Below are 23,362 nucleotides of genomic sequence, written 5' to 3'. Positions count from 1 at the left end.
AAAAGGTTCCAATAACACATTTAAAAGCCTGATTTAATGGATAGAGAACCCAAGAATAATTAGAGAAGTCCCAATCTTCTCAAATAGACATAGAATATTTGTAAAAATTGACTATGGACCAGGCCAAAAAAAAGTCTCAGCAAATTCAGCAAAAGAAGGAATAGGTCCTTATTTAATCATTGGGTCTTAGGTTCCACATCATAACCTAACTCTTTTCTGGACACTCAGAAAGGAAAATCCAATAATATTTTGTAATATTGGAATAAAAATCATTTCAATAAGAAGCTCTTACCCGTGCCAACTGTCTTTAGATGCACATGTGGTTTTAGGTTTGGTATCATCTGCTGCTGTTCTGACTGGTGCTCTGACACCTGTGCCTTCTCCAACAGACAGAGATGCTATGGACCTGAAGACAAGAACAAAGTTTACGGCTACAAAAAACTGTAAAATGAGGAGAACATATTGTTCTCACTAACTCAAATACAACTTTTATCAATACTTTTTTTTTTCTAGTTTGGGTTTCTCAAAAGTTGCTCAGCTTTTAATGTAAATTTTCCTTCAAAACCAAATCCAGAGGATCCCTAAAAGCCCATGGCTGCAAAATCATAAGCCAAAGAATGACTGGTAAGTGTACCCCGCAGCAGGATATAAATAGACTTTCAGGCTGTTTCCCTGGGGCAGATCAGGCCTTATGGCCAGAGAATGCTAATGACACTGACCATTTATCTTATGCAGGCAAACCAGAGTCATGGAACTAAGTTTAGAAGCAAAAACTTTAGGAGATTCCATCTAACTTAACACTGAATACATTTTCAAATATTATGCAACTTTTAGAAAAATATTCTAACTTTTGCAACTAATGAACTTGAAATATTACTCAGAGTTAAATCCTTATGGTTTAAAATTATACAGATAATATGGGTTCCCAGTAAAGAATGTGAAAAAATCTAAAAGCAAGAAAAACAGAATCATCCATAACCTCACAACCCAGAGACTACCAACATCGAACATTGGTGGAAATCCTTCCAGACTTTTTCAACACATACACACACACACACACACACACACGCACACACCCCTCCTACTATACATGTTATGGTGTTGACAAAAATTCTTTAGAAGGAGACATTAATCTACTAAAATGAAAGGATGTTCAACGAAACATAATTTAAAGTAAAAAGTAACTGGGAATAACCTCAATATCTAATAGAAAAAAATACTGTATTTCTAAATTATGGCATATCTATACAGTAAAATGTTGGGAATTTATTAGAAATTAAGTGTACAAATAACTTTTAATGATATGCGGGAATGCTTATAAGGAGAAAGCAGCATGGTTAAACACCTATACATATATTATGATCTCAACTATGTAAAATAAGTATAGGCTATCATGAACCAGTGGTCTAGATGTTAACAGTGGTTATGGTAAACTGTGATTTTTACTTCCGTTTTTATCCTGTTTTGTTTTTGTAAATTTTTCCATAATAAGCATGTATTATGTTACAGTCAGATAAATAGGATATTGTTTTGTAATAAATATATAGAGATTTGTCCTAATAAGACAAATACCACTAAGGAATCAAAACCTGTTGAACAGGATCATGCTAAATTCCTGGCAAGGCTTGGTTAGTTTATGAGTCAATCCTCAGATATCCCATTTGTAAATTGGCAACAATATAAAACAACTAGAATGTATGATACACTACTACACAAGTCTTATTCTGCTTAGTCATGCTAATGACTCACCCCTTCTCTTATTTTCTCAAACATTCTCCTTCCCTTCTTATAATTTTACTCAAGGCAGAATATATGCTACAAATATATAATTTTTTTCATTTCAGTTTTTACTTGAGATACAAGTGGTACATACGTAGGATTACTGGGTATTGTGCCCAGGTAGTGAGCACAGCACCCTACAGGTAGGTTTTCCACCCACATTCCGCTCCTGCCCTCCCCACTCCAGTAGTCAGCACGTGTCTATTGTTCCCATGTCCATGTGTGTTCAATGTTTAGCTCCCACTTCTAAGTGAGAACATCCAGCATTTGGTTTAACAAATATATAATTTTTGACCATATATTTTGAAAAATTTTTAAATAATGTTCCAAGTAATTTTTAGGGATACCAAAATGGCTTAATTTTACTTTTTTTTTTTTTTTTCTTTTTTTGAGACAGGGTCTTGCTCTGTTGCGCGGGCTGGAGTGCAGTGGCATGATCTCAGCTCACTCCAACGTCCAGCTCCTGGGCTCAAGTGATCCTCCCACCTCAGCCTACAGAGCAGCTGGGACTACAGGCACGCACCACCACGCCTAGCTAATTCTTTGGTTTTTTTTGCAGACAGGGTTTCGCCATGTTGCCGAGGCTGGTCTCAAACTCCTGAGCTCAAGCGATGTGCTCACCTTGGCCTCCCAAAGTGCTGGAATTACAGGCGTGAGCCATCATGCCCGGCCTGGCTTTATTTTACATTTCAACTTCTTAAAATATCAGGAAAGAAGTCTGTGTATCAAGAGTTACTTATACAAATTTACACTCTAAGAGATTTCTATGTATGGTTGTGTGTACACATTCCTAGTATTTTCCTGATTTAAAAAAATTATTCCTATATAAGAAATCACGGCCGGGCGCGGTGGCTCACGCTTGTAATCCCAGCACTTTGGGAGGCCGAGGCGGGCGGATCACAAGGTCAGGAGATCGAGACCACGGTGAAACCCCGTCTCTACTAAAAATACAAAAAATTAGCCGGGCGTGGTGGCGGGCGCCTGTAGTCCCAGCTACTCGGAGAGGCTGAGGCAGGAGAATGGCGGGAACCTGGGAGGCGGAGCTTGCAGTGAGCTGAGATCGCGCCACTGTACTCCAGCCTGGGCGACAGAGCGAGACTCTGTCTCAAAAAAAAAAAAAAAAGAAATCACAAAGGATACACTGTAGCCACAATCTGGAACTCTCTGCTTCTCTGCTTTGCTTCTGTTTCCCAAGACAATTTATCTAAGTACTGACATGAACTGGCAAGTTGACCATATTAGAAAACCATTAGGAGGACAGATATGTTTTTGAAGTATCATGGAAGCAAATATGAGCACCTATAACATCTACTGTGCAAATCTATCAGCATAAACCTTCTCATTTGATAGGCCAAAAATAGTACTAGCAATAGGCAGGTGGCCGTAACAACAACTAACATCTAGTTTTTACTTTGTGCTAGGTACTGCATGCATTTCTTCATATTGTCTTCAAGGTACCACATAAAGGATGGTTAAGAGCAGAGGTTCTGGGCCGAACGCAGTGGCTCTCGCCTGTATCCCCAGCACTTTGGGAGGCCGAGGCGGGTGGATCATGAGGTCAGGAGATCAAGACCATCCTGACTAACACGGTGAAACCCCGTCTCTACTAAAAATACAAAAAATCAGCTAGGCGTGGTCACGGGCGCCTGTAGTCCCAGCTACCTGGGAGGCTGAGGCAGGAGAATGGCATGTACCCGGGAGGCAGAGCTTGCAGTGAGCTGAGATCACGCCACTGCACTCCAGCCTGGGCGACAGGGCCAGACTCCATCTCAAAAAAAAAAAGAGCAGAGGTTCTGGAGATAGGCTGTCTAGGTTCAAATCCTGGCTCTGCAACTTCTTACCAATGTGACTTTTAGCAAGTATTTGTGTGAGTCTCATCTGTAAACTGAAATGACAGTAGTATCCATGTCCTAAGGTGTAGTGAGGATTAAATAATGTGCACAAAGTACTTAACCCAGTGTTGAGGGCACGGGAAGTGAATAATAAACTTTAATGATGATGATTATTACTTGTGGGTGTTCTACTCTGAGCTTCCAGTGTTTAGTTTCCATTCATGAAAAGAAATTCTTATATCCATTAAAAATGTTGATTTATTTTGGCCTGGGAGAAACAATTGGTGTGAGAAGAGTCTTACACAGAACATTATGCAAAGGGTGAAACATTAACATTCAGACAGCAGCTGGCATGCAGGTGCTCTAATTAGTTTGGCCAAAGGGTCCAAGGTTATTGATCTCAGTGACAGAACCCTACTGAATAGAGGTTTCCATAGTGATAGACTGAGCAATCACAGACCATGAAATCTACAATGTCTTCATAGATTTCCATTGAGCCAACCCACTTTCAGTGAAAAATACTGCGATTCCCTTGAGACGTATGATAAAATCCCTGGTGGGACACCGCTTGATAATCTTTGATTAAAAAGAGGTGGGGGGAAGCCCTCCTCAAAGTGAACGAAAACCAAAACACCCAACCTGGGAGGGCAAATGAACTGCTACTTTTCAAATTTAACCAAACAGTTTTTTTTTTTTTAAACTAAAACAATACTGTGCAGAATCTGGAAGAATGTCACACTATTAGCATTTATATCTTCTTTCAATAATGAGAAATATTAAAAGAGGAAGAAGTTTTTAGGGAAAAGGGAGTATTTAAAATGAGTAAATAATTCCAAATAATATATTACATATTTAATTACCCTGATGCATCCACTCTTAATTTCTTGAAAGCAGTCTGTAGACTCTCCTCCTCTCCATCCTTGGCTTCAGATTTCATTGTGCAAGTTTTTACACTACTTATCAATGTTCCTGTTAACACTAAAAAAGAAAATAAAGTGAGCAAAGTAAAAACAGGTGGGATCAAAAGTATACCTGTTACCACTGCTGTTAGGAAAAAAAAAGCAAATTTTTATTTCAAAAAGGAAGTTTCAGTGTAGATAACTGGAGACTATAGGTTTTATTTCTTAAAGGAAAACAAATGAAATGATACCAAAAATGGATATGTACTATGACAGAATATAAACTGTTCACATACATGATGCCAATATCCTATTATACAATTTTGGAAACTAGATGATCTAAAATCTATGTTTCAGTATACATACTTTTTAACAGGGGAATCTCCCCAGTTGGTCTAGAAACCTATGAACAAAATGACATCAGAAATAAAAGAGAATAGCTCTAATTATAGCACCCTGATTCTTTAAAATGACACTGAGTATTTGTTTGGCCTAACCCTAGTTAAGTATAACTTTCATGACACATGATAGCATTTCTCTAGAGCAATCCTGACCCAGACAGCTATGTTCACAGGAAGGCACGTTTTAGAGAACAAGACGTTACCACTGTGAAAGCAGAATTAGAAATGCACTCTACCAGTAAGGTTGATAACTTCTATTTGTGTTTTTCTTCATAGCCTGGAATAGTGTAATTAATTGTTAAACAAGAAAGAAAATAAATGAACTATATGCTTGCAAATCCCTAAAAAATCACTGTGCACATGAGTGGAAAAAGAAAAAAAAAACAAACTTTTCTTTAGCCTAAAGAAAGACTGAAAGTAAAGAAAAAAAATAGAAATGACTATTGTGTAGATGCACCACTAAATGATCTCTTAACTAGTTTGATTAACTAAAGTCCTCCATATTTTCCACCTGATTTTTATATTTAAACAGAGAAAAGGAGATGAAGAACCAACCGAAGCAACAAGAAACACAACAGAGAAGTCTGTTAATAAGCCCTTGAATCTAGTCTCCAAATTATTTTTTCACTCAGGGTTATTAGTACCAAATTTTGAATAAAAATTAAGCAAACCAGCATCTATGAACATATCAGAGAGAATCAGAAAGAAAGAAAAAAAAGTACCACAAAAAAAATAGAAATAGAGAATATTTGAAGCAAAAGATTCACTTCACCTCTTTATTTCTAAGCCTTTACCCGCCCCCCCCGCCCCGCCCCCCGCCCCCACCCCTCTTGGGCATTCTCAGAGGGAGCAGTCCCTCTCCACCGGCCCTTGGGTCCTCTCTGATTCATATCTGCTCGTTTCTCAGGGTGGCTCCGAAGTTATTGTGAGACCTCTAATATTCCAAAGGTCAAGGTGTCATAATGTTTGATATAATGTAACCACTATGTTATTGTAGTACCAGCGCAAAATAAAGAGGCAAGGAATCAGGACTTTTCACTTTACTTATTTGCGGAAGTTAAGGTATTTTAGGCAGAGCTCTCTGGGGAACACCGAAAACAGTCTTGAAAGAATTCAGCTACTAAAAAAAAAAAAAAAAAAAAATCAGCCAGCCTGCACCTCAACTTCTTAGGACAAAAAAAAATTTAAAGACATTCTCCACGTATATTTTGCTGGTTTATTTAAGTACATAAACATGAAGAAACATTATCCACACAATCCCATGCTTCTCTAGTCTCTAATTCTCAATTTAGGGTAGGATCCCTCAAATACACAATCAATTCCTATATACCTGGGGGGAGAGGTGAACAATCACTTATTTCAATATTTTCAAAGCTTCACATCATCTAAAAGAGTACTATTGTAGGTTGTAAACAAATTCTTCCTGCTGGTAGAACTAAATTGAAGTTTGACTTACAGTGTTCCTCAATTACCTTATGATCCGTTAGTCAATGTTCAGCCCTTACCGAGTTCGTAAATCATCTGAGCCAATCTCCCCAACCCGCAGACCCCCCACAAGTCCTCCTTAGCCCTCTCTGGAAATCAGTCAGCATTTACGTACACATCACATTTAAGTATACACTGCTGAACCCTAAAGGCATAAATTCATTTCTTTCACAAATATTTACAGAATTCCTACCACGTGCATGGCACTGGAATGAACGCTAGGGATAGAAGCCTAAACTCCATTTCCGTAAGGACTAGAATCTCATTCCTGCCCTCCAAGAGCTTACCATGTAACATTGTGCTAAGAGGCTCTGAACCTATATATGTAACTTTTAATTATACCATGCTGACTTAATAGCACGGCAGGTGATCATTCTAGATGTTAATACAAACTTTACATTCCTGTCGACACACTAAAATATCTATCATCTAAAAACCAAAACAGGCCAGAATTAAAATCTGGCTACAGACTAAAACTTCAGGAATGAAGTTCTGTCTAAACGATTTTCAGACTTCCAGCACTTTTTCACTACTCACTTTTTTTCTCAGTTATTTTAGCCAAGAGCAAAGATGAGCGTCAGGCATAACCTTAAGAGCTAGAGAAGAGCATGTTTGTAATTATAAAAGGCTCATTATGCTCCTCTGCATCCCCAGATCCCCATTCAAAGAAAGGGCTGTACAACTAAGTGTGGACAACAGATATAATTGGCTTGCCCTTCATTAATATTAAATTTGTGGGAGACGGTCTTGGCGTTTTCGCTGCAGTGAACTCGGAAGCTGAACAATCTCCAAAGAGATGAAACTTTAAAAAGCCTATTCGAAGTTTCTTTAAGTCAAATCACACCGGGCAATTTAACTTTGCCTCGGATTTTCCACAATCTTACAAAAATTATAAAGTTCTTCTAAGTTCCCCATCAAAAGGACAAATTCCTGGTTTTTTCTTTAAACGAAATGGATGCGTCACAATCTTATTCACATCTTGCCGTTTTAACCAAGACCTCCTTGAATCGCAAGTCTACGTCTACATTTCCAGGCCCCTGAGAAGACCTAAGAACGATCAAGAAGGGACGCGCGGGTAAGCGTTGTCATCACAACGTTAAAGATTTCGAAACTCCCAGACCACCAGGAAGCGTAGAGTATGGGGAAGAAAACCATGCCCAGCAACTTGAAGAGGCAAACAAGACCGGGAGGAAACAATCGGCCCCCAGGACAAAAAGCACATTCATACCTCTCCATGCAACCCACTCATCCCTTTATACTCGTAGTGCTGCAGCCAAAGCACAAAGTTCTTTCTTTTCACCCAGAGTCTGTGCCTGTCGCGGTTAAACATGAACGGAGGAAAATTCCTAGTCAGAACCCAGAGGAGTAGGACGGGGCTTGGAGTGTGGGGACAACGCCGGGCAGGGAGCTGTCCAGGGGCTCTGCCCGCCCGGGGTCTCCAGCTGGAAAGTTGCGCTCCTCGGGAGATGCCTGGGGTCAGAACGAGGCTGGAGTCGGAGCGAGGCACAGGGGATGCGGGAGAAGAAGTGGGGCCGAAGAGGTAGCCAACGAGAATGGGGCTCCGAGGAGAGAGGGAAAGGACTGGAAGGGGCAAAGAGCGGCCAAGGAGGGCGAAAAGGGGAAGCTGCCGCTGGGCGGGAGACGGCGGAGGAGCGGCACGGGGCGGGGACCGCGGGAGGACGCGAAGGCGGGAAGAGGAGACAGCGCGGAGCTTGGAGCTCCAGCAGGCACAGGCCGCGGCAAATAAGGGGGCACAGAGAGGCCCAGGCCCGGCCCAGGCAGGAGGCGTCGGGAGACGACGCGACCCAAGGCAGGTGGGCCCGGGGAAAACGGCCCGCGGCCAGACCGGCTGTGGAAGCCGAGACGCAGTGCTGCGGCCCCTCCCCGTCACGTCAGGGAACTTACCTCCTCGCAGCTGGGGCGCTCCGGTGATGCGGTGCAATCAGTTCAGAGCGTCTCTCCCGAATCTCGGCGCCCGACTGACCCGGATCCAAACCAGCCAAGGGGGCGGCCCGCGCCTCGGGAGTCGCATCGCGCCTGCGCACTCCGGCATGCACCCCCGCCCCCAACTCATGCTCCTCCCATCCCAGTGACTCGACAGCGCGGCAGGTGACGACTGCGCAGGCGCAGGGCGGCGGCCGCGCCTCTCGAACGCCCCGCACCCGCCCCCCTCAGAAGCACGTGCGCCTTACGTCATTTCCTGTTATTCTTCGGTTTGCCTCCTCCCAGTGGCGTGGATTTGCTCCCGACCCGCTTTTGGGGCGTGCCTGCTTCCTCCTCTCTGTCAGGTGAGTGAGTTAGGCGTCATTCTTCACAGTAGTCCTCTGCCTCCACCGCCCCGGGATCTCCTTGTGCTTGGTCCTCTACCTGGAGTCACCTATGCAGCGGAATTCCGCGGGGCGGGGGCGAGGACAGGGGGTCTTTATGGCAGCCAATCCCCGGCTGAGCGCTTGGCCAGAGTTTCTGTGATGCTAGAATCTGGACTGCCTGCGACTTCTCCTGGACTCGGACACCAGCCCTCGCCTCGTGGTGATCTTTTAGGGCCTGCAGAGAAGCGAAGAGGTACTGGACGTGGCCAGGGTCAATACTGTGAAGCTGGAATTAGAATTGAATTGAAATGCCTTCGGTTTTGATATCGCTGCTGTTTGTCTTGAGGCAACTGCTTTTCCTCCTCTGGGCCTCTCAGTTTTCCATCTAGTAAGTGAGGAAGTTGAACCTTATCGGTGAATCTCGTTTTTTCAGGCGTAGACTCCTTTGAGAATCTGGTAAGAACTGTAGATCCTCTTGCCAAAGAAATGCACCTACACACCAAATTTTGCAAAAAGGTTTAGGCAGTTCACCAAAGGAGATGAATTTTAGGGTTCTTTACATTTTTCTGATTCCGAATGTTGCTCAGATGGCAGGCGGGAAAAGGTGATCTGTGCAACAGCTGCCACCTGCTCCATCACCAGGACTGTCTGCTGATCTAGCTGTGCCTCTCCTCGCCTGCCAGTCTCCAGCTCCACGTCTGCACTTCTCAAAGCTTCGTGAGAACAGATGATTTTGCCCAATAGAGTTGGCTGGCGTTGATTGTGGCCCACCCCTAGAATGAGGGTTTTTCCCTGAACCAAAACTAGCCCCATCCACCATCATTCCCCAATACCTTAGTTGTAGTCAACTAACTAGATAGGCTGCCGAAGATGGTTTAACTGTGTCCAGCTTAACTACAGCCAGGCTTTGGAATGCCTGGCCTATGTCTGTAAATGAAATCTAACAATTTATTGTATAACGTTGTTAAACATGAAGTATGAAGTTGGCCCTGGATAAAACATTTTAAATTCTCGTCGTTCGTACCAGAGGCTCAGTAACTGACGGGATGAAAGAAAACTGTTCATTGTAACCTAATGATGCTAGTTAGATAGCATTAGATTATGTTAGAGATTAGATAACTTGTTGTAGCTGCCTTTATCCTGTCTCACAGTGCTAGTAAGTCAGGATTTAAACTGCCCTTCTCAACATCTCTTGGACAAGAAAAAGCGGGAAATATGATGCCTTTCTTTTCTCAGAACTTGCCAAGTGAAGTGTATCAAGACCAAATATGTCTTTTTAAGCTGCCACTTCAAAATATAACTTTAGATAAAATCTCATATATCCTTGAGAAGGCTGCCACGGTGGCTTATGCCTATAATCCCAGCACTTTGGGAGGCCGAGGCGGGTGGATCACTTGAGTTCAGGAGTTTGAGACCAGCCTGACCAACATGGTGAAACCCTGTCTCTACTAAAAATACGAAAAATTAGCCGGGCATGGTGGCGCATGCACCTATAATCCCAGCTACTCGCGACGCTGAGGCAGGAGAATCTCTTGAAGCCGGGAGGCGGAGGTTGCTGTGAGCCAAGATTGCGCCACAGCACTCCAGCCTGGGCCAACAGAGCAAGACTGTCTCAAAAAAAAAAAAAAAAAAAAAATTCTCATATATCCTTGAGGGGAAAGAATTGTCTGGATCATGATTGAATTCCCAGGGCTTAGCACACTTCCTGGGGGTTAGTAGATGCTCAATACAGTTTTGGTGAATTCTCATTTCACCTGCTTTCCATCCCTAATTATATTAAATACCAAAAACTAAAAAGTTACAGTATTTCGTTTTATGTAAGCACATCTCCATCATAAAGAGTTAGATGCTTTCCAAGAATGTGACTCATTACTCGGGGAGTACTTGGAAGGTGAGAACGTCTTGTGAATGCTGAAGCCTGTTAACTCACACACCTGACATGGCCTGAAGTTTTAAGTCATTATACATAGGACTGGCTCACGGTGTGGTACATCATGACTTGGAATGAGATAGAAAAGCTACAAAATGGGATGGATCTGAGTGAACAAAAAGCCAGATCGGTGTCCTATACCAGCAATTCCAAGTCTTTTTAACCATGGGAAAAAAAACCTGAATTTGTGCGTGGACTTCATATTCAAGAAATCAACTTTGTATTAATGCACATGGTAATGCCATTTAATTAAAAAGCTGTGGTAGATGTAAAATTCCTCTAACAGTGCTTCCTTCTTGTTACAAGTGTCTTGTACATGGTTTAGTAAGGGAGACTTAATTCCATGAATTTATACTGCAAGAACAATTTATATAGGAAGATAATAGTTTCTCTTAAAAAATAACTTTGGAGAAGCCAAGTCTAAAGTAATAAAGAAAATTATTTCCCTAACCATGTAGCTGCCATCCTACTAGTTGGTAATCTGGAAAATATTCTGTTCTTATGTTTTAAGACTCAAATTAATTTATTTCTTACCTCGATAAACTGTTTTTAATGACTTGGGGTAGGCTAGACGTGATGGCTCACGCCTGTAATCCCAACACTTTGGGAGGCTGAGGCAGGTGGATCACCTGAGGTCAAGAGCTTGAGACCAGCGTGGCTAACATAGTGAAACCCCATCTCTACTGAAATAAATAAATAAATAAAAATACAAAAATTAGCCTGGAGTGGTGGCACATGCCTGTAATCCTAGCTACTCTGGAGGCTGAGGCATGAGAAGCGCTTGAACCCAGGAGGTGGAGGTTGCAGTGAGCCAAGATCATGCCATGGCACTCCAGCCTGGGCTACAGAGCAAGACCTTGTCTCAAAAATAAATAAATAAATAAAATTAAAATGACTTTGGGATAGAAGATAGTGATAATGATTATTTGTCTTGATTTACAAGATGTTAGCTCATGTAATCTTCATAACCAATTTGTGAAATGTACTTTTATGATGTCTGTTTTACAGCTGAGGAAACTAGGCTCAGAATAGTTAGATAACTTGTCCAAGGTTACGTAGCTTGTAAATGGTAGAACGGGGATTCCAATCTAGGCAGTCTCACTATAGCACCCTGCTGATCGCTGAGTTACACTGCTTTTCTTAGCCTCCCCACCTTCACCTCCTGTATGTACCCAGCTAGACCAGGGATACCTGCTTTCACCTGGAAAATAACACTGGGTTTGAGGAAATTGGCTGCCCAGAGCCTAGGACTGTTCCAGCCACACTTTCTTTGCATATATTTGAACCCAGCAGGCATATTTCCCTCTCAGGTCTTTTGTATGTGTTTCCCCTCCTGGAGCATTGTTTACCCACCGTTCATCTCATCATTCAAAGTCTCTGCTCATATCAGCTCCCCAGGGGGGTCTTCCTTGGCTTCCCCAGCACCCCTTTCACTCTGTATCCCTTTACCCTGCTTTATCATAGCACTTGTCACTACCTGGCAATGTATAGTTATTTTTTGGTCCCCTCACTAGAATAGAAGCTACCCGAGGACAGGGACTTTGTGTCTTTTTTTTGTCACTTTTTTTTTTTTTAATCAAAGATGCACATTTTCCCACAATTTATTAATAGCGGTTAGAAAATCTGGATATGTCTTATAATCGCCAGTGTGTCCTGGTTTAATTGGTCGTATTTTTTTTCTTTCTTACTTGTACCTACAGTAAGTGGTGAGTCTTTAAAATGATGGTGTCTTAGAATTGATGAAAATACAGTGTATCCCCAAGGCCTGAACTCTATGTGGCACATAGTTGGCTCTCAGTAATTACTTGTTAAAGGAAGGCATTAAGTGTCGTGTGCCAGAAACTGTTGAAACTTTTTTTTTTTTTTTTGAGGTCTCGCTCTGTCACCCAGGCTGGAGTGAAATGGCACGATCTTGGCTCACTGTAACCTCCGCCTCCAGGTTCAACCGATTCTCATGCCTCAGCCTCCTCAGTAGCTGGGATTACAGGCGAGCACCACCATGCTCTGCTAATTTTTATATTTTTAGTAGCAATTTATATCATTCTAGCAGACTTAGAAAGTAGATGGGGAGGGTGGGGAATGTAAGATAGACCAGTTAGAAGATACTCGAAATAATCTGAGGGAGGACCAGAATGGGAACCATGGCTGAAGGATGGTGAGACCAGCAGGGCTTGGCGGCCTGCTGAGCAGAGATGTCTGGCCTGAGCCGCGCCAGTAGGTGGCCCCCTTCACTAAAGAAGGGAATCCAAGAAGACTAGGTTTGGGGAGTGTGGGAGGGTTTGGATTTGAACATAAAAGTTTCAAGTACAGATGAAAACAGACATCAGGTCCCAAAGGCTGTGGCAAGGGACTTATCCTGAGGTTTCTCCTTCTGAGAACTGTAGGAGCTATGGAAAGAAATGACCAAATTTATTTTAGAAAGATGACTGGTTTCAGCGTGAGCCGGCATGGTGATCCAGGCCTGAGATGATGGTGATCGAAGGGGCAGGTGGCCCTAAGTATGGAGAACAAGTGAGCCGATTGGAAAGTTGTGTAGATCAGGCCTCGGGGAGAGCTTGACTACGAACAGGATGGGCAGTGAGAGAAAGCTGACTATGATACGTTGCTTTCCAGTTTGAGCAACTGAATGGATATTGGTGCCCATCTCAATTAAACTCTGTTGAACCCAGCTGACAGTGAGCAGAGGAAGAACATTTAAATGGAGAATCATAGTAACAGCTAATACTTTTATTTCTTTTCTTTTCTTTTCTTTTTTTTGAGACAGAGTCTTGCTCTGTTGCCCAGGCTGGGGTGCAGTGGTGCAATCTTGGCTCACTGCAACCTCTGCTTCCCTAATTCAAGTGATTCTCCTGCCTCAGTCATCCACGTGTGCCACCATGCCTGGCTAAATTTTTTTTTTTTTTTTTTTTGGTGGAGACAGCATTTTGCCATGTTGGCCAGGCTGGTCTCGGACTCCTGGCCTTAAGTGATCTGCCTGCCTCGGCCTCCCAAAGTGCTGGGACTGCAGGCATGAGCTACCGTGCCCAACCTATGAGAGCTGATACTTTCATAGCTCTTCCTATGCATCAGAAGACTCATTTTAGTTCTCGCCACAATCCTATGAGAATACCATTATCACACTCATCTTCCAGATGAGGAAACCGAAGCAAAGAGAAGTTAAGTAACTCGCCAAGGTCACACAGCTAACAAGTGGCAGAGCTAGAATTTGAACCTAGGCAGCTTGGTAGAGTCTGTGCTGTCACTGCCTCTCTGTGCTGATGTATCTCTAAATTAGCTCAGTTTGGACAGAGTGAACCTGAGAGATCCGTGGGGCAGCTGCGTGGAGGTGTCTAGCAAGCATGAAGATATATGGTTCTGAAGCTCACATGGGAGGTGGGGACTGGAAATAAAGACTGTGGAGTCTGCATACAGGTGGCCATTGAAGCCACAGGAAAGGTCAGGACCCTTAAGGAGAGGGTGGGAAATAATCGGAGGAAAGAAACAAGGGAGCCCTGGAAGGCAAACACAAGCATTCCAGTTGCGGGAAGGACATAGTCCTTTCTGCAAACGAATACACTGCACCTGGCTTATAGATCTTCAGTCAACAGATAGTCCATCCCCCAGAATTTGTTTGGCTCTGGGTACCCTGACAAAATGGAGTTCCTGGACCCGCAACCCTAAGGATCTGCCTCAATGGTGGTGATCCTCCCCACTTTCTTCTACCATGAGAGTCCCCTGGGGGCCCGTTGGCTTCTCTGGGCATCTGTTTTTTTGCCCCTCCCCACAACTGAAGAGCCTCCAGCTCCTCTGTCTACCACGCATTGACTTTGTCAGCTCAGGTTCCCTCCCTGTCTCTAGGACCACAGTAACATTTCACCTGCAGCGTCTTCAGGTCCCTCCTGAACTTAATTTTCAGCCCTTTACCCATGCATTTCTTGTATCTCCTCCTAGATTCTAAATTTCTGGAGGGCAAGAAGAACCTATTACGTTGACCTTCCCTCCCTCAACCCCTGCTCCCCTATGTGGGTTAAATGGCCTGACGCCATTGTCCCATGGGACTTCGCATGCAGTCCACCAGAATAGGAGCTGCATTTTGTATCTCTGTACCTAGCACAGGAGCCAGTGAGTCCATCAGTCAGTCAGTCATATCAGCAAATAATTCCAGTTGTCTACTGGCTTTCTAGAAACATGACTGGGGACTGTTGATGCCTTTGACTGTTGATTCGAGCAGCAGGAACTTTCACAACAGCCTCCTGTTTTTGTGGGTGGGGAATAGGCAAGGGTTGGGAAGCGGGAATTCGCTGCTCTTTCTTGTCATTCTTTTCATAGCCCCCAAGCTACTGTGATCTATTGTTTTGATAGTTGCTTTCCTGAAATGTTGACAGGATGGAGAGTGAAGGAGGACTCTGATGCCTCAGCCATGCACCTGTGTGCCGATTCCCATTAAGCCTGCACCAGTTTGATTTCCAAGACTCCAGTCAATCCTCAGAGCTCCAGGAGGGGAGGGGCAGTTTTTCCTGGTAGCTGCTGATCACCAGCAGAGGGAGCCCTAGGACTGCAGGGCCTCTTTCCTTAGCGATGGTAAAGCCCTTCACTGTGGCTTCAAAACTGTGGAAGACCCGGGATTTGTGGATCACTTGCCTTTAGAATAGAATCAAGAAATAAAGCTGCAGAAGAAAGAATCTCCACGTGGTAAGGATTGGAAGGGAGTGTTGAGAGGGGCTGTTGGGGTGCTGGTAATATTGTTCCTTGATCGATGTTGGTTATAGGAGTGTGTGCTGTAATGTAGTATATGTACATTTTTCTGTGTGTATAACTAAACTTCAGTTAAAAGTTTTTAAAACTTAAACATCTCTATGTATACCACAAAATAGGTATCAGGTTAGGGTGAGCTGTTCTTTTCCCTACAATTCTTAACCTTAGATATCTGAGTCACAAGACAGCCCTCCCTCCCTTCCTCCCAGAAAGCCACAAACCACTGGTTAAGGACTTCTGCAGCAGCAGCCGAATAGAGAAAGTGAGCAAAGGACATGAACAGACGGTTCACAGCAAAAGAAATGCAAATAGCACTTAAACTTGTGAAAAGATGCTCAGTCTCAATCTTCAAAGAGAAGTGCTTATAAAAAGTATGCGGAGATACCATTTTTAACCTGTCAGATTGGCAGAAATCCCAAAGCTTGACAGCATGCCCTGTGGATGGGGCTGGAGGTGGGGGAGTCGGGAGAATAAATAGCAGGCCCTTTAATACATTACCAGTGGGATTGTGAAATTGACAGCCCTGTTGATTTGGGCAATATCTACCAAAATTACAAGTCCAAGAATCTACCCTGTAGATGACATTTGTACATATATGTAATAATTTATGTAAAAGGTGATCCATTGCAACATTGGCTGCAATAGCAAAAGATCGGAAACAACTGAAGTGTCTGTACAGGACTGGTGCATCCACAAAGCAAAATACTATATAACTGGGAAAAAGTTTAAGGAAGCTCTGTGTGTGCTGAGGAAAGATCTCTAAGATATAGGTGAAAAAAAGCATGATGTACAGCTAAGAATATATGTTTGTATTGCTTCTGTCTTCATAAAGAAAAACTGATAAGCTAGACAAGAAACTAAGAGAAGTGTTTCCGGAAGTGGTTGGGGGCCAGCAGGAGGGGCCGGGCTTCTGAGTGTGTACCTCGTGTTCTGATTTTTGAATCGTGTCAGTGTATAACCTGTGCAAAACAAAACAAAGTTTGGAGTTCCTGCTCTAAAGCTGCTGAGCTAAGCCTTTAGGAATTCATAAATTATTATATCTGCCCAATTGTAGAATAGCTGGGTTTGGTTTTTCAGTTTGAACTAAGCTGTGTCGTGGTGAGAGTCTTCAGCTTACTCCACATTTGAACACAGTTCAGGAAAGTGTATTGCAGTTTCCTGGCTCAGCCTAACTCAAGAATTCTTTCTTTACCCTCCATATGCTCAAAACCAATCTTGCCCCTCAAGTGTTGACACTCAGCTAGCTATCATTTTTCAAAGTATTTCATTTTCAGCTTATGTATTCATGAGCATCTAACTCTGCCTGAGGGGAAGAAGAAAAGTTTTCACCAGAAAAGTCCATCTGTGTTTTCAGAAACCAATAGATATGAAATCTTGCTCTCCGTCCCTTATCTTTGCCTGTCTCTATAGCTATCCTTTCTCCTTTCCCTCCTCCTAGCTAAAACCAATCCCAGCTCTCCTCCCTTCTCAGGAAACTCACTTTCTTCTGTATATGCAAACACACATCATGTCTTCTGTCATAGTAAAACCAAAAACAAAAAAGCAAACCCCAAACCCACAAAGCCCCCTTCTACCCAGCTTGCCCACAGAGCTCCTGCCCTTTTCTTCCTGTTGGAGCCTTAGCCAGTGGCTCTACTTCTTCCCCTCTCCACCCACCCCCTTCTCTCTCTCTCTGGGTCTCTCTCTCTCTCTCTCTCTCCCTCAGTGGCTGTATTTCTTCCCCTCTCCACCCACCCCCCTTCTCTCTCTCTCTGTGTGTGTCTCTGTCTCACCACCCTCTCTTCAATCTACTGCAACCAGACTTCTATCCCACTAAAATATTCCTTGCCAAGGTCATGGATAACCTCCTTGTTGCTGAATTCAATGGCCCTAGTCTCGTTCTCATGTTGCTTGAGTTTTGAGCCCTGCCTGACACTGAACACAGCCGCCTCCTCCACTCGCTCTCCTTTCAGCCCCTGTGGCCACTGCTCACAGGGGCACCCTCTCAGCCTCACCTTTTCTATCTCCTCTGCAGGCTCCTCTTTTCTCGCTGGTCTGCTGACCCTCAGGGGCCATGCCTTGGCTCTCTTCTCATCTCACATTCACTTCCAGGATGATCCCGGGTTGGAGAATATGGAAAACAAATCTGACTTGCTCGAGTGAAAAAGGAATCCACTGGAAGAATGTCAGAAAGCTCACTCAACAAAAGGAAAAGCTGAACAGCTAGGCCTTATCAGCCTGGGAGCCAGACCAAGCCTTTCCCAGGTGCCAGGAATCGCTGAGCATTGCCTCCAGGTGATTCAGTTCCACACATCTTTGTTCCTGATACATCTCTCCATACAAGATTCAAATTCCCAGGAAAGAAGCTGATTGGCTTTCATGGCGGGGTCATATTTGACCCACCCCTACTCACAGGGGCAAAAACTGCAACTTCCTGTGTATTTTTTCTTTTTCTTTTTTTTTTTTTTTGAGATGGAGTCTCGCTCTATCACCCAGGCTGGAGTGCAGTGGCATGATCTCGGCTCACTGTAATTTCCACCTCCCAGGTTCAAGCTATCCTCCTGCCTCAGCCTCCCGAGTAACCAGGACTGCAGGCATGTGCCACCATTCCTGGCTAATTTTTGTATTTTTAGCAGAGATGGCCGTTTTACTACGTTGGCCAGGCTGGTCTCGAACTCCTGACCTCAAGTGATCTGCCCGCCTGGACCTCCCAAAGTGCTAGGATTACAGGCATGAGCCACCACACCCAGCCCTGTATTTTCATCTAATCTCATTTTCATCTCAAACTTTCATTCTCCCAACTTGAGGGGATATTTCCTTCTCTTCTGGTTTACAGCGCTGTGTTTTGCACAGATATTCAGTATTCAGGATCCTCCTCTCTACTGTGTGCTCCCATCCTCCCGGGGTGGCATCTGGGTATAAGGGGGCAGTGGGTGAGCTTTATGGCTCAGATGCCATTCCCTACCCTTTGCTGGTCTTCACTCCCACGTGGTCGCTCGGAATTTGTCCCTGGGTATTATGGATTATGGTGGAAACTACCAAAATGGGGTGAACCTGATTTAGTTCCTTAGCAGTACACGGACCTGCTTAGAAAATTGCCTGTCTGTAGCCATGAGGTCCTCATGTGCCACAACCCTCGCAGCTTGTCACCTGACCTCTCTCTGTCCATCAGTCCACTTAGCACATCACTGGGACATGTGGACATACCTGGATCACCACCTACATGGCACCCACAGGTTAAGGGGACACAGGCTGCTGTTACAGCTTTGGTGCCAGCTCAGTGCTGTGGTGTGGTCAGTGGGGGGCATCTCTCCCTGGGCTGTGCTTGGGAAAGTGGGATCCTAGTGTCCCCCAAACCTGTCCAGATGCTTCTTAGTCCTACATAGGAGTTTTCCTTCGAGGAGGGTGGACACTTGCACCTGAACGCTTGTCCTCCTTTTTTTCTCCTTGGCAGCACCAGAAGGCTTTTGCCCCTCTTGCTGTACAGGAACTTGTCTGAACCTTAGACTGTGTCATCTCCACACTGTGGCCTATAGAAAATCTCTATCCTCTCATCCTCAAGTTGTCCTCTTGCTCTGTAAAGGGAAGATTTTGGAAGTTAGGAAAAAATGAAGTCACATTTTAACACTAATGTCTCACACTGTGGACTCAAGAAATCTAATGTAAAACAGAGCCAGGCAACGGCTCCCATTGACTGAACGGCTGGAGGGAGCTGTAGGCTAACTAGGAATTAGGAATTAGCCACAACAGAGTGCATTTGGTTTTATCTCAAGAAATATCCTCCTTTACACCTGTCTTGGCAGACGTGCCCACTGCTTGGGTGGCAGGACACTTTGATTGTCTCACCAAGACTGTGTGGAAAGGTGTGGGGTGCTTCTCCAAAAGGAAAAGTGGGCTGCTGTCACCCATAAAAGGGGTAGAGGGAAAGGGCAGGCGGAAACAGTAAATGTCTTCCATAGCTTCAGGTCACGTTTGCCTGCTGCTGATACCACATTCATTTCTGCAGCCCATGTGTCTCCTCGATGCCACACCTCTGTGTCCACTGTCTTCCTAGTCAGTCGCCTATGTGGATGTCCCTCTGACACCTGGTGAAACATGATGTGTTTCTAATTGAGCAGGTTATCTTTCCCCCTAAGCCTGGTCTCCTGGCCTTTCCCCAGTCCCTTCCAGTTTAATTGAATCAAATTGAATGCGATTCACCTCCTCCCATCCGTCTGGCTCCTGGGTTATTTAATAACCACCCCCAAACTTTGGAAATATTTTAATGTGTTAATATATTATTTTTTAATAAAAAATAATTTTAACAAAAGAAAAATATACCTTTATGGAAAATTTAGAAAATATAAAGACTCAGGCACCTTATCTTTTTTATCCCTTGGTTAGCCCTGGGAGGCAGGTACTATTATTTATCCCCATTTTACAGATGAGGAAACTGAGGCTCAGAGAGGAAAATGGCTTCGTGCTTTCACACAGGTCAGAAGGATCTATGCCGGATTTAAGCCCAGGTCTTTCTGGTTGCGAGCTGGAGGCGGTCTTGTCTTTGGGATACTCAGTTGAGGGGCTTGGCCTTTGCCTCAGAAGCACTCGACTTGGCCCCTACCCTTGAGGATGTCCCCTGGCAGCATTTGGTAAAGGTGTCACGGAGCGCCTAGGAGCCACACTGCCTCTGAGAAGCCCTGCCTCACACGCCCACCCCTCTGCATGGCCTTGGGCACACTGCCTAAGCCCCATGTGCCCAGTTTACTCCTCTGAAAAATGGGGATGATGATAGTAATCATAGGACTTCCCTTAGAGGGCTAGGAGAGGATGAAATGACTAATGTGGTAGAACACTGCGCGGCTCATAGCATCTGACATGGCTTAGATATTTGTCCCCTCCAAATCGCAGGTCACCCCCAGTGACCCCCAGTGTTGGAGGTGGGGCCTGATGGGAGGTGTTTGGGTCATGGGGGTGGATCCCTCAGGAATGACGTGGTGCCCTCCCATGGTAATGAGTTCACCCCAGGCCCATTTGTTAGAAAGAGCCTGGTACCTCCTGCCTCCTCTCTCTTGCTTCCCTCTCTGGCCGTGTTATTTGTGCAGGCCAGCTCTGCTTCACCTCCTGCCATGAGTGGAAGCAGCCTGAGACTCACTAGAAGCCAAGCAGATGCTGGTGCCATGCAGAACTGTGACCCAAGCAAACTTCTTTCCTGTGTACATTACCCAGTCTCAGCTATTGCTTTATAGCATCGCAAAACAGACTAATACAGCATCCAACAACATTAGCCACTGCTACTATTGTCATTAGTATTTTAAGTGTGTGCATTTTAATTGCTAGTACACTGGGTGAGCTGGCTTGGATGTTTGTCCCCTCCAAATCTCATGTCAGACTGTAATCTCCAGTGTTGGAGGTGGGGCCTGGTGGGAGGTGTTTGGATCATGGGGGCATATTCCTCATGCTTGGCTTAGCGCCATCCCTGTGGTGATGAGTGAGCTAATGGGAGATCTGGTTGTTTAAAGGTGTGTGGCACCTCCCCCCTCTCTTGTTCCTGCTCTTGCCATGTGACACACGGGCTCCCCTTTGCCTTCCACCATGACTGTAAATTCCCTATGGCCTCACCAGAAGCAGATGCCAGCACCCCACTTCCTGTACAGCTTGCAGAACCAAGAACAAATTAAACTTGTTTTCTTTATAAAGACAGACTCAGGCATTTATTTATATCAGTGCACAAACAGCCTCATACACTGGGCATACATGTTATATCCTGCTTTCCTTCAATTTACTATTAGCATTTTTATGTCACAAAATATTCCTCAAAACATTATTTTAATGACTGTATAATAGTCCATCATTTAAATATATTCATAACTTATTCTGTAGTTAACCATTCACCTGTTTCTGGACAATTAGGGGTGTGTGTGGGTGTTTGTTGTAATAAAAAACTCTAAACCAAAAATTCTTGTCTGATTATTTTCTTAGAATAGAATTTTACACCTGGAACTCCTAGGTGGGAGGGTGTAAACAGTTTAAAGTCTCCGGCAACACACTAATAAATTGCTTCAAAGGAAAGTTCTCAACCGTTTACTCTCAGCAGTGTGTGTATTAGGGCTGTCCTCACCACACCCTTTCAGGCAGAGAGGTGAGCTTTTTCAAAGTGCACCTTTGTTGCTATTTCTTTACAAGGCAGGTTTTACTACATGTCCCTGGGTTGGTGGGGGTTGGTCCCATGCCCAAGGTGCTTCCACCTATGCTGCCTGTTATAATCTTCTTAAATTAGCTAACAGTCCCATAAACCCTGAGTGGAGATAGTCACATATTTCCTGCCTGGTCTGTTTTCCTGCGGGTGGAAATATAATTTTCAGTGCTGGAAATTTTTTTTTTTTTTGAGATGGAGTCTTGCTGTGTCACTCAAGCTGGAGTGCAGTGGCACCATCTCGGCTCACTGCAACCTCTGCCTCCAGGGTTCAAGCGAGTCTCCTGCCTCAGCGCCCTGAGTAGCTGGAATTACAGGCTCACACCACCACGTCCAGCTAATCTTTTTTGTATTTTTTATAGAGACAGGGTTTCACCATGTTGACCAGGCTGGTATCAAACTCCTGACCTCGAGTGATCCACCCGCCATGGCCTCCGAAAGTGTTGGGATTACAGGTATGAGCCACCATGCCTAGCCAATTCACTGGTTTTTCTGTTTCTCTGTTGCCCCTGCTTTAAGATGTTTAGCATGTGGCCTCCCTCCCTGGTGACAGCACAGTCCCAAAGTCCAGTAATAGATTTTAAAGAAATCTGACTCGGGTAAGGTACGAGCTTAGCTGGACGGACTCATTATCTGAAATCTGTGTGTGGCCTTCCCAACTTATATTGCCAATACTTGTGCCTGTTTCAACTTCAGATTCCCGTTCAGTGTACTCTCCCTTTAAGTTACCCTACTGCTGGTATCCTAACCTCCTAGAAAGAGAGCTAGAGTTTTATTTTGTTAAAATAAAATCAGTATTCCCCAGTGCTCTGTATTTTACAAAATGCATTCACATATGACTGCCTTGATCCTCAGAATGATTCTGGGAGTTACTATGTTTATCTCCATTTTGCAGATGAGGCCCAGAGAGGCGAAGCCACTTGAGCTCGTGAGTGACAGTCAGATCTCAAGCCCTGCTCTTTCTAAAGTGTGCTGCCTTCAGAAAAGAAGAGCCAGAAGGATGGAAATTACTTTAGAAAGATGAATACCAGCTTTGAAGGAATAAAAGCTGATGAGGAATTGAAGGAGTTGAGGCACAAGCTTGAACAGGGTTGCATGTTTGGCCCTTGATTGTAAACGCCCATTGCTGCACCTGTTCCTGTTACTTGGGGAGTTGCAGCAGAAGGAACAGCGGCCTGGGACTCCAGAGAACTGGGTTCCCTCATCCCTCCAGGGCGACCACTTCTTGTGGGCCCTTGGGCAAGTCACTGTACTGAGTCTCAGTTTCCCCATTTGCAGAATAAAAATAACTACCCCACTCTACCAACTTAGAGGAATTGCTTTGAGGATCTGATAAGGTGGTGTGGATGATGCTGCCTTGGGGGCTTTACAGTCTGGAGCTCAAGGGACCCCTTAAGTTGGGCTTACTTAGTAATTCCAGGGGTGGGCAGAACAGGACTCCAATGAGGGTTTTTTTCTTTTTCCCTTTTTTTTTCTTTTCCTATCTCTTTTTTTAACCTTTATTTTAGAATTGGGGTACATGTGCAGCTTTGTTACACAGGTATAGTGTGGGCTGCTGAGGTTTGGAGTACGAATGAATTATTCACCCCAGTGGTGAGCATAGTGCCTGATAAGTAGTTTTTTCAGCCCTTACTCCCATCCCTCTCCATTCTTGTGTTCCCCAGTGTCTGCTGTTCCCGTTTTTATGACCATGTGTACTCAATGTTTAGCTCCCACTTAGAAGTAAGAACATGCCCAGCACTTTAGGAGGCCGAGGTGGGTGGATCATGAGGTCAAGAGATCGAGACCATCTTGGCTAACACAGTGAAACCCCCATCTCTACTAAAAACATAAAAAATTAGC

At 44.3% G+C, this 23,362-nt stretch overlaps 1 protein-coding gene and 1 long non-coding RNA gene across 7 annotated transcripts in view; one reads left to right on the top strand and one right to left on the bottom strand.

Moving 5' to 3' along the window:
• Positions 1-23,362, bottom strand: part of OSER1 (oxidative stress responsive serine rich 1) — a 40,519-nt gene that overhangs the window by 6,109 nt on the left and 11,048 nt on the right. The window contains exons 3-6 of one of the 6 annotated variants that reach the window (XM_058432809.1): positions 19,195-19,433; positions 18,768-18,923; positions 4,472-4,589; positions 293-406 (exon numbers count right to left, since the gene is read on the bottom strand). In XM_058432809.1, coding sequence (XP_058288792.1) covers positions 293-406; positions 4,472-4,589; positions 18,768-18,864 — 329 coding nt within the window. In that variant the 5' untranslated portion in view covers positions 18,865-18,923; positions 19,195-19,433. Of the gene's footprint in view, positions 1-292; positions 407-4,471; positions 4,590-7,624; positions 8,231-8,301; positions 8,471-11,169; positions 11,288-18,767; positions 18,924-19,194; positions 19,434-23,362 lie in introns of those variants that run through there. The other 5 variants (XM_058432810.1, XM_058432813.1, XM_032142207.2 and 2 more) reach the window with 5 other exon arrangements.
• LOC116460894 (uncharacterized) lies at positions 8,610-22,584 on the top strand. The gene is made up of 3 exons (XR_009211446.1): positions 8,610-8,684; positions 21,883-21,975; positions 22,416-22,584. It is a non-coding gene; the product is annotated as an uncharacterized LOC116460894 (long non-coding RNA).

The sequence above is a fragment of the Hylobates moloch genome, unplaced genomic scaffold (assembly GCF_009828535.3).
Source record: "Hylobates moloch isolate HMO894 unplaced genomic scaffold, HMol_V3 SCAFFOLD_21, whole genome shotgun sequence".
Classification (NCBI taxonomy): domain Eukaryota; kingdom Metazoa; phylum Chordata; class Mammalia; order Primates; family Hylobatidae; genus Hylobates; species Hylobates moloch.
The sequence above is the reverse complement of the archived record's forward strand: the minus strand, read 5'-3'. Positions and strand labels throughout refer to the sequence as shown.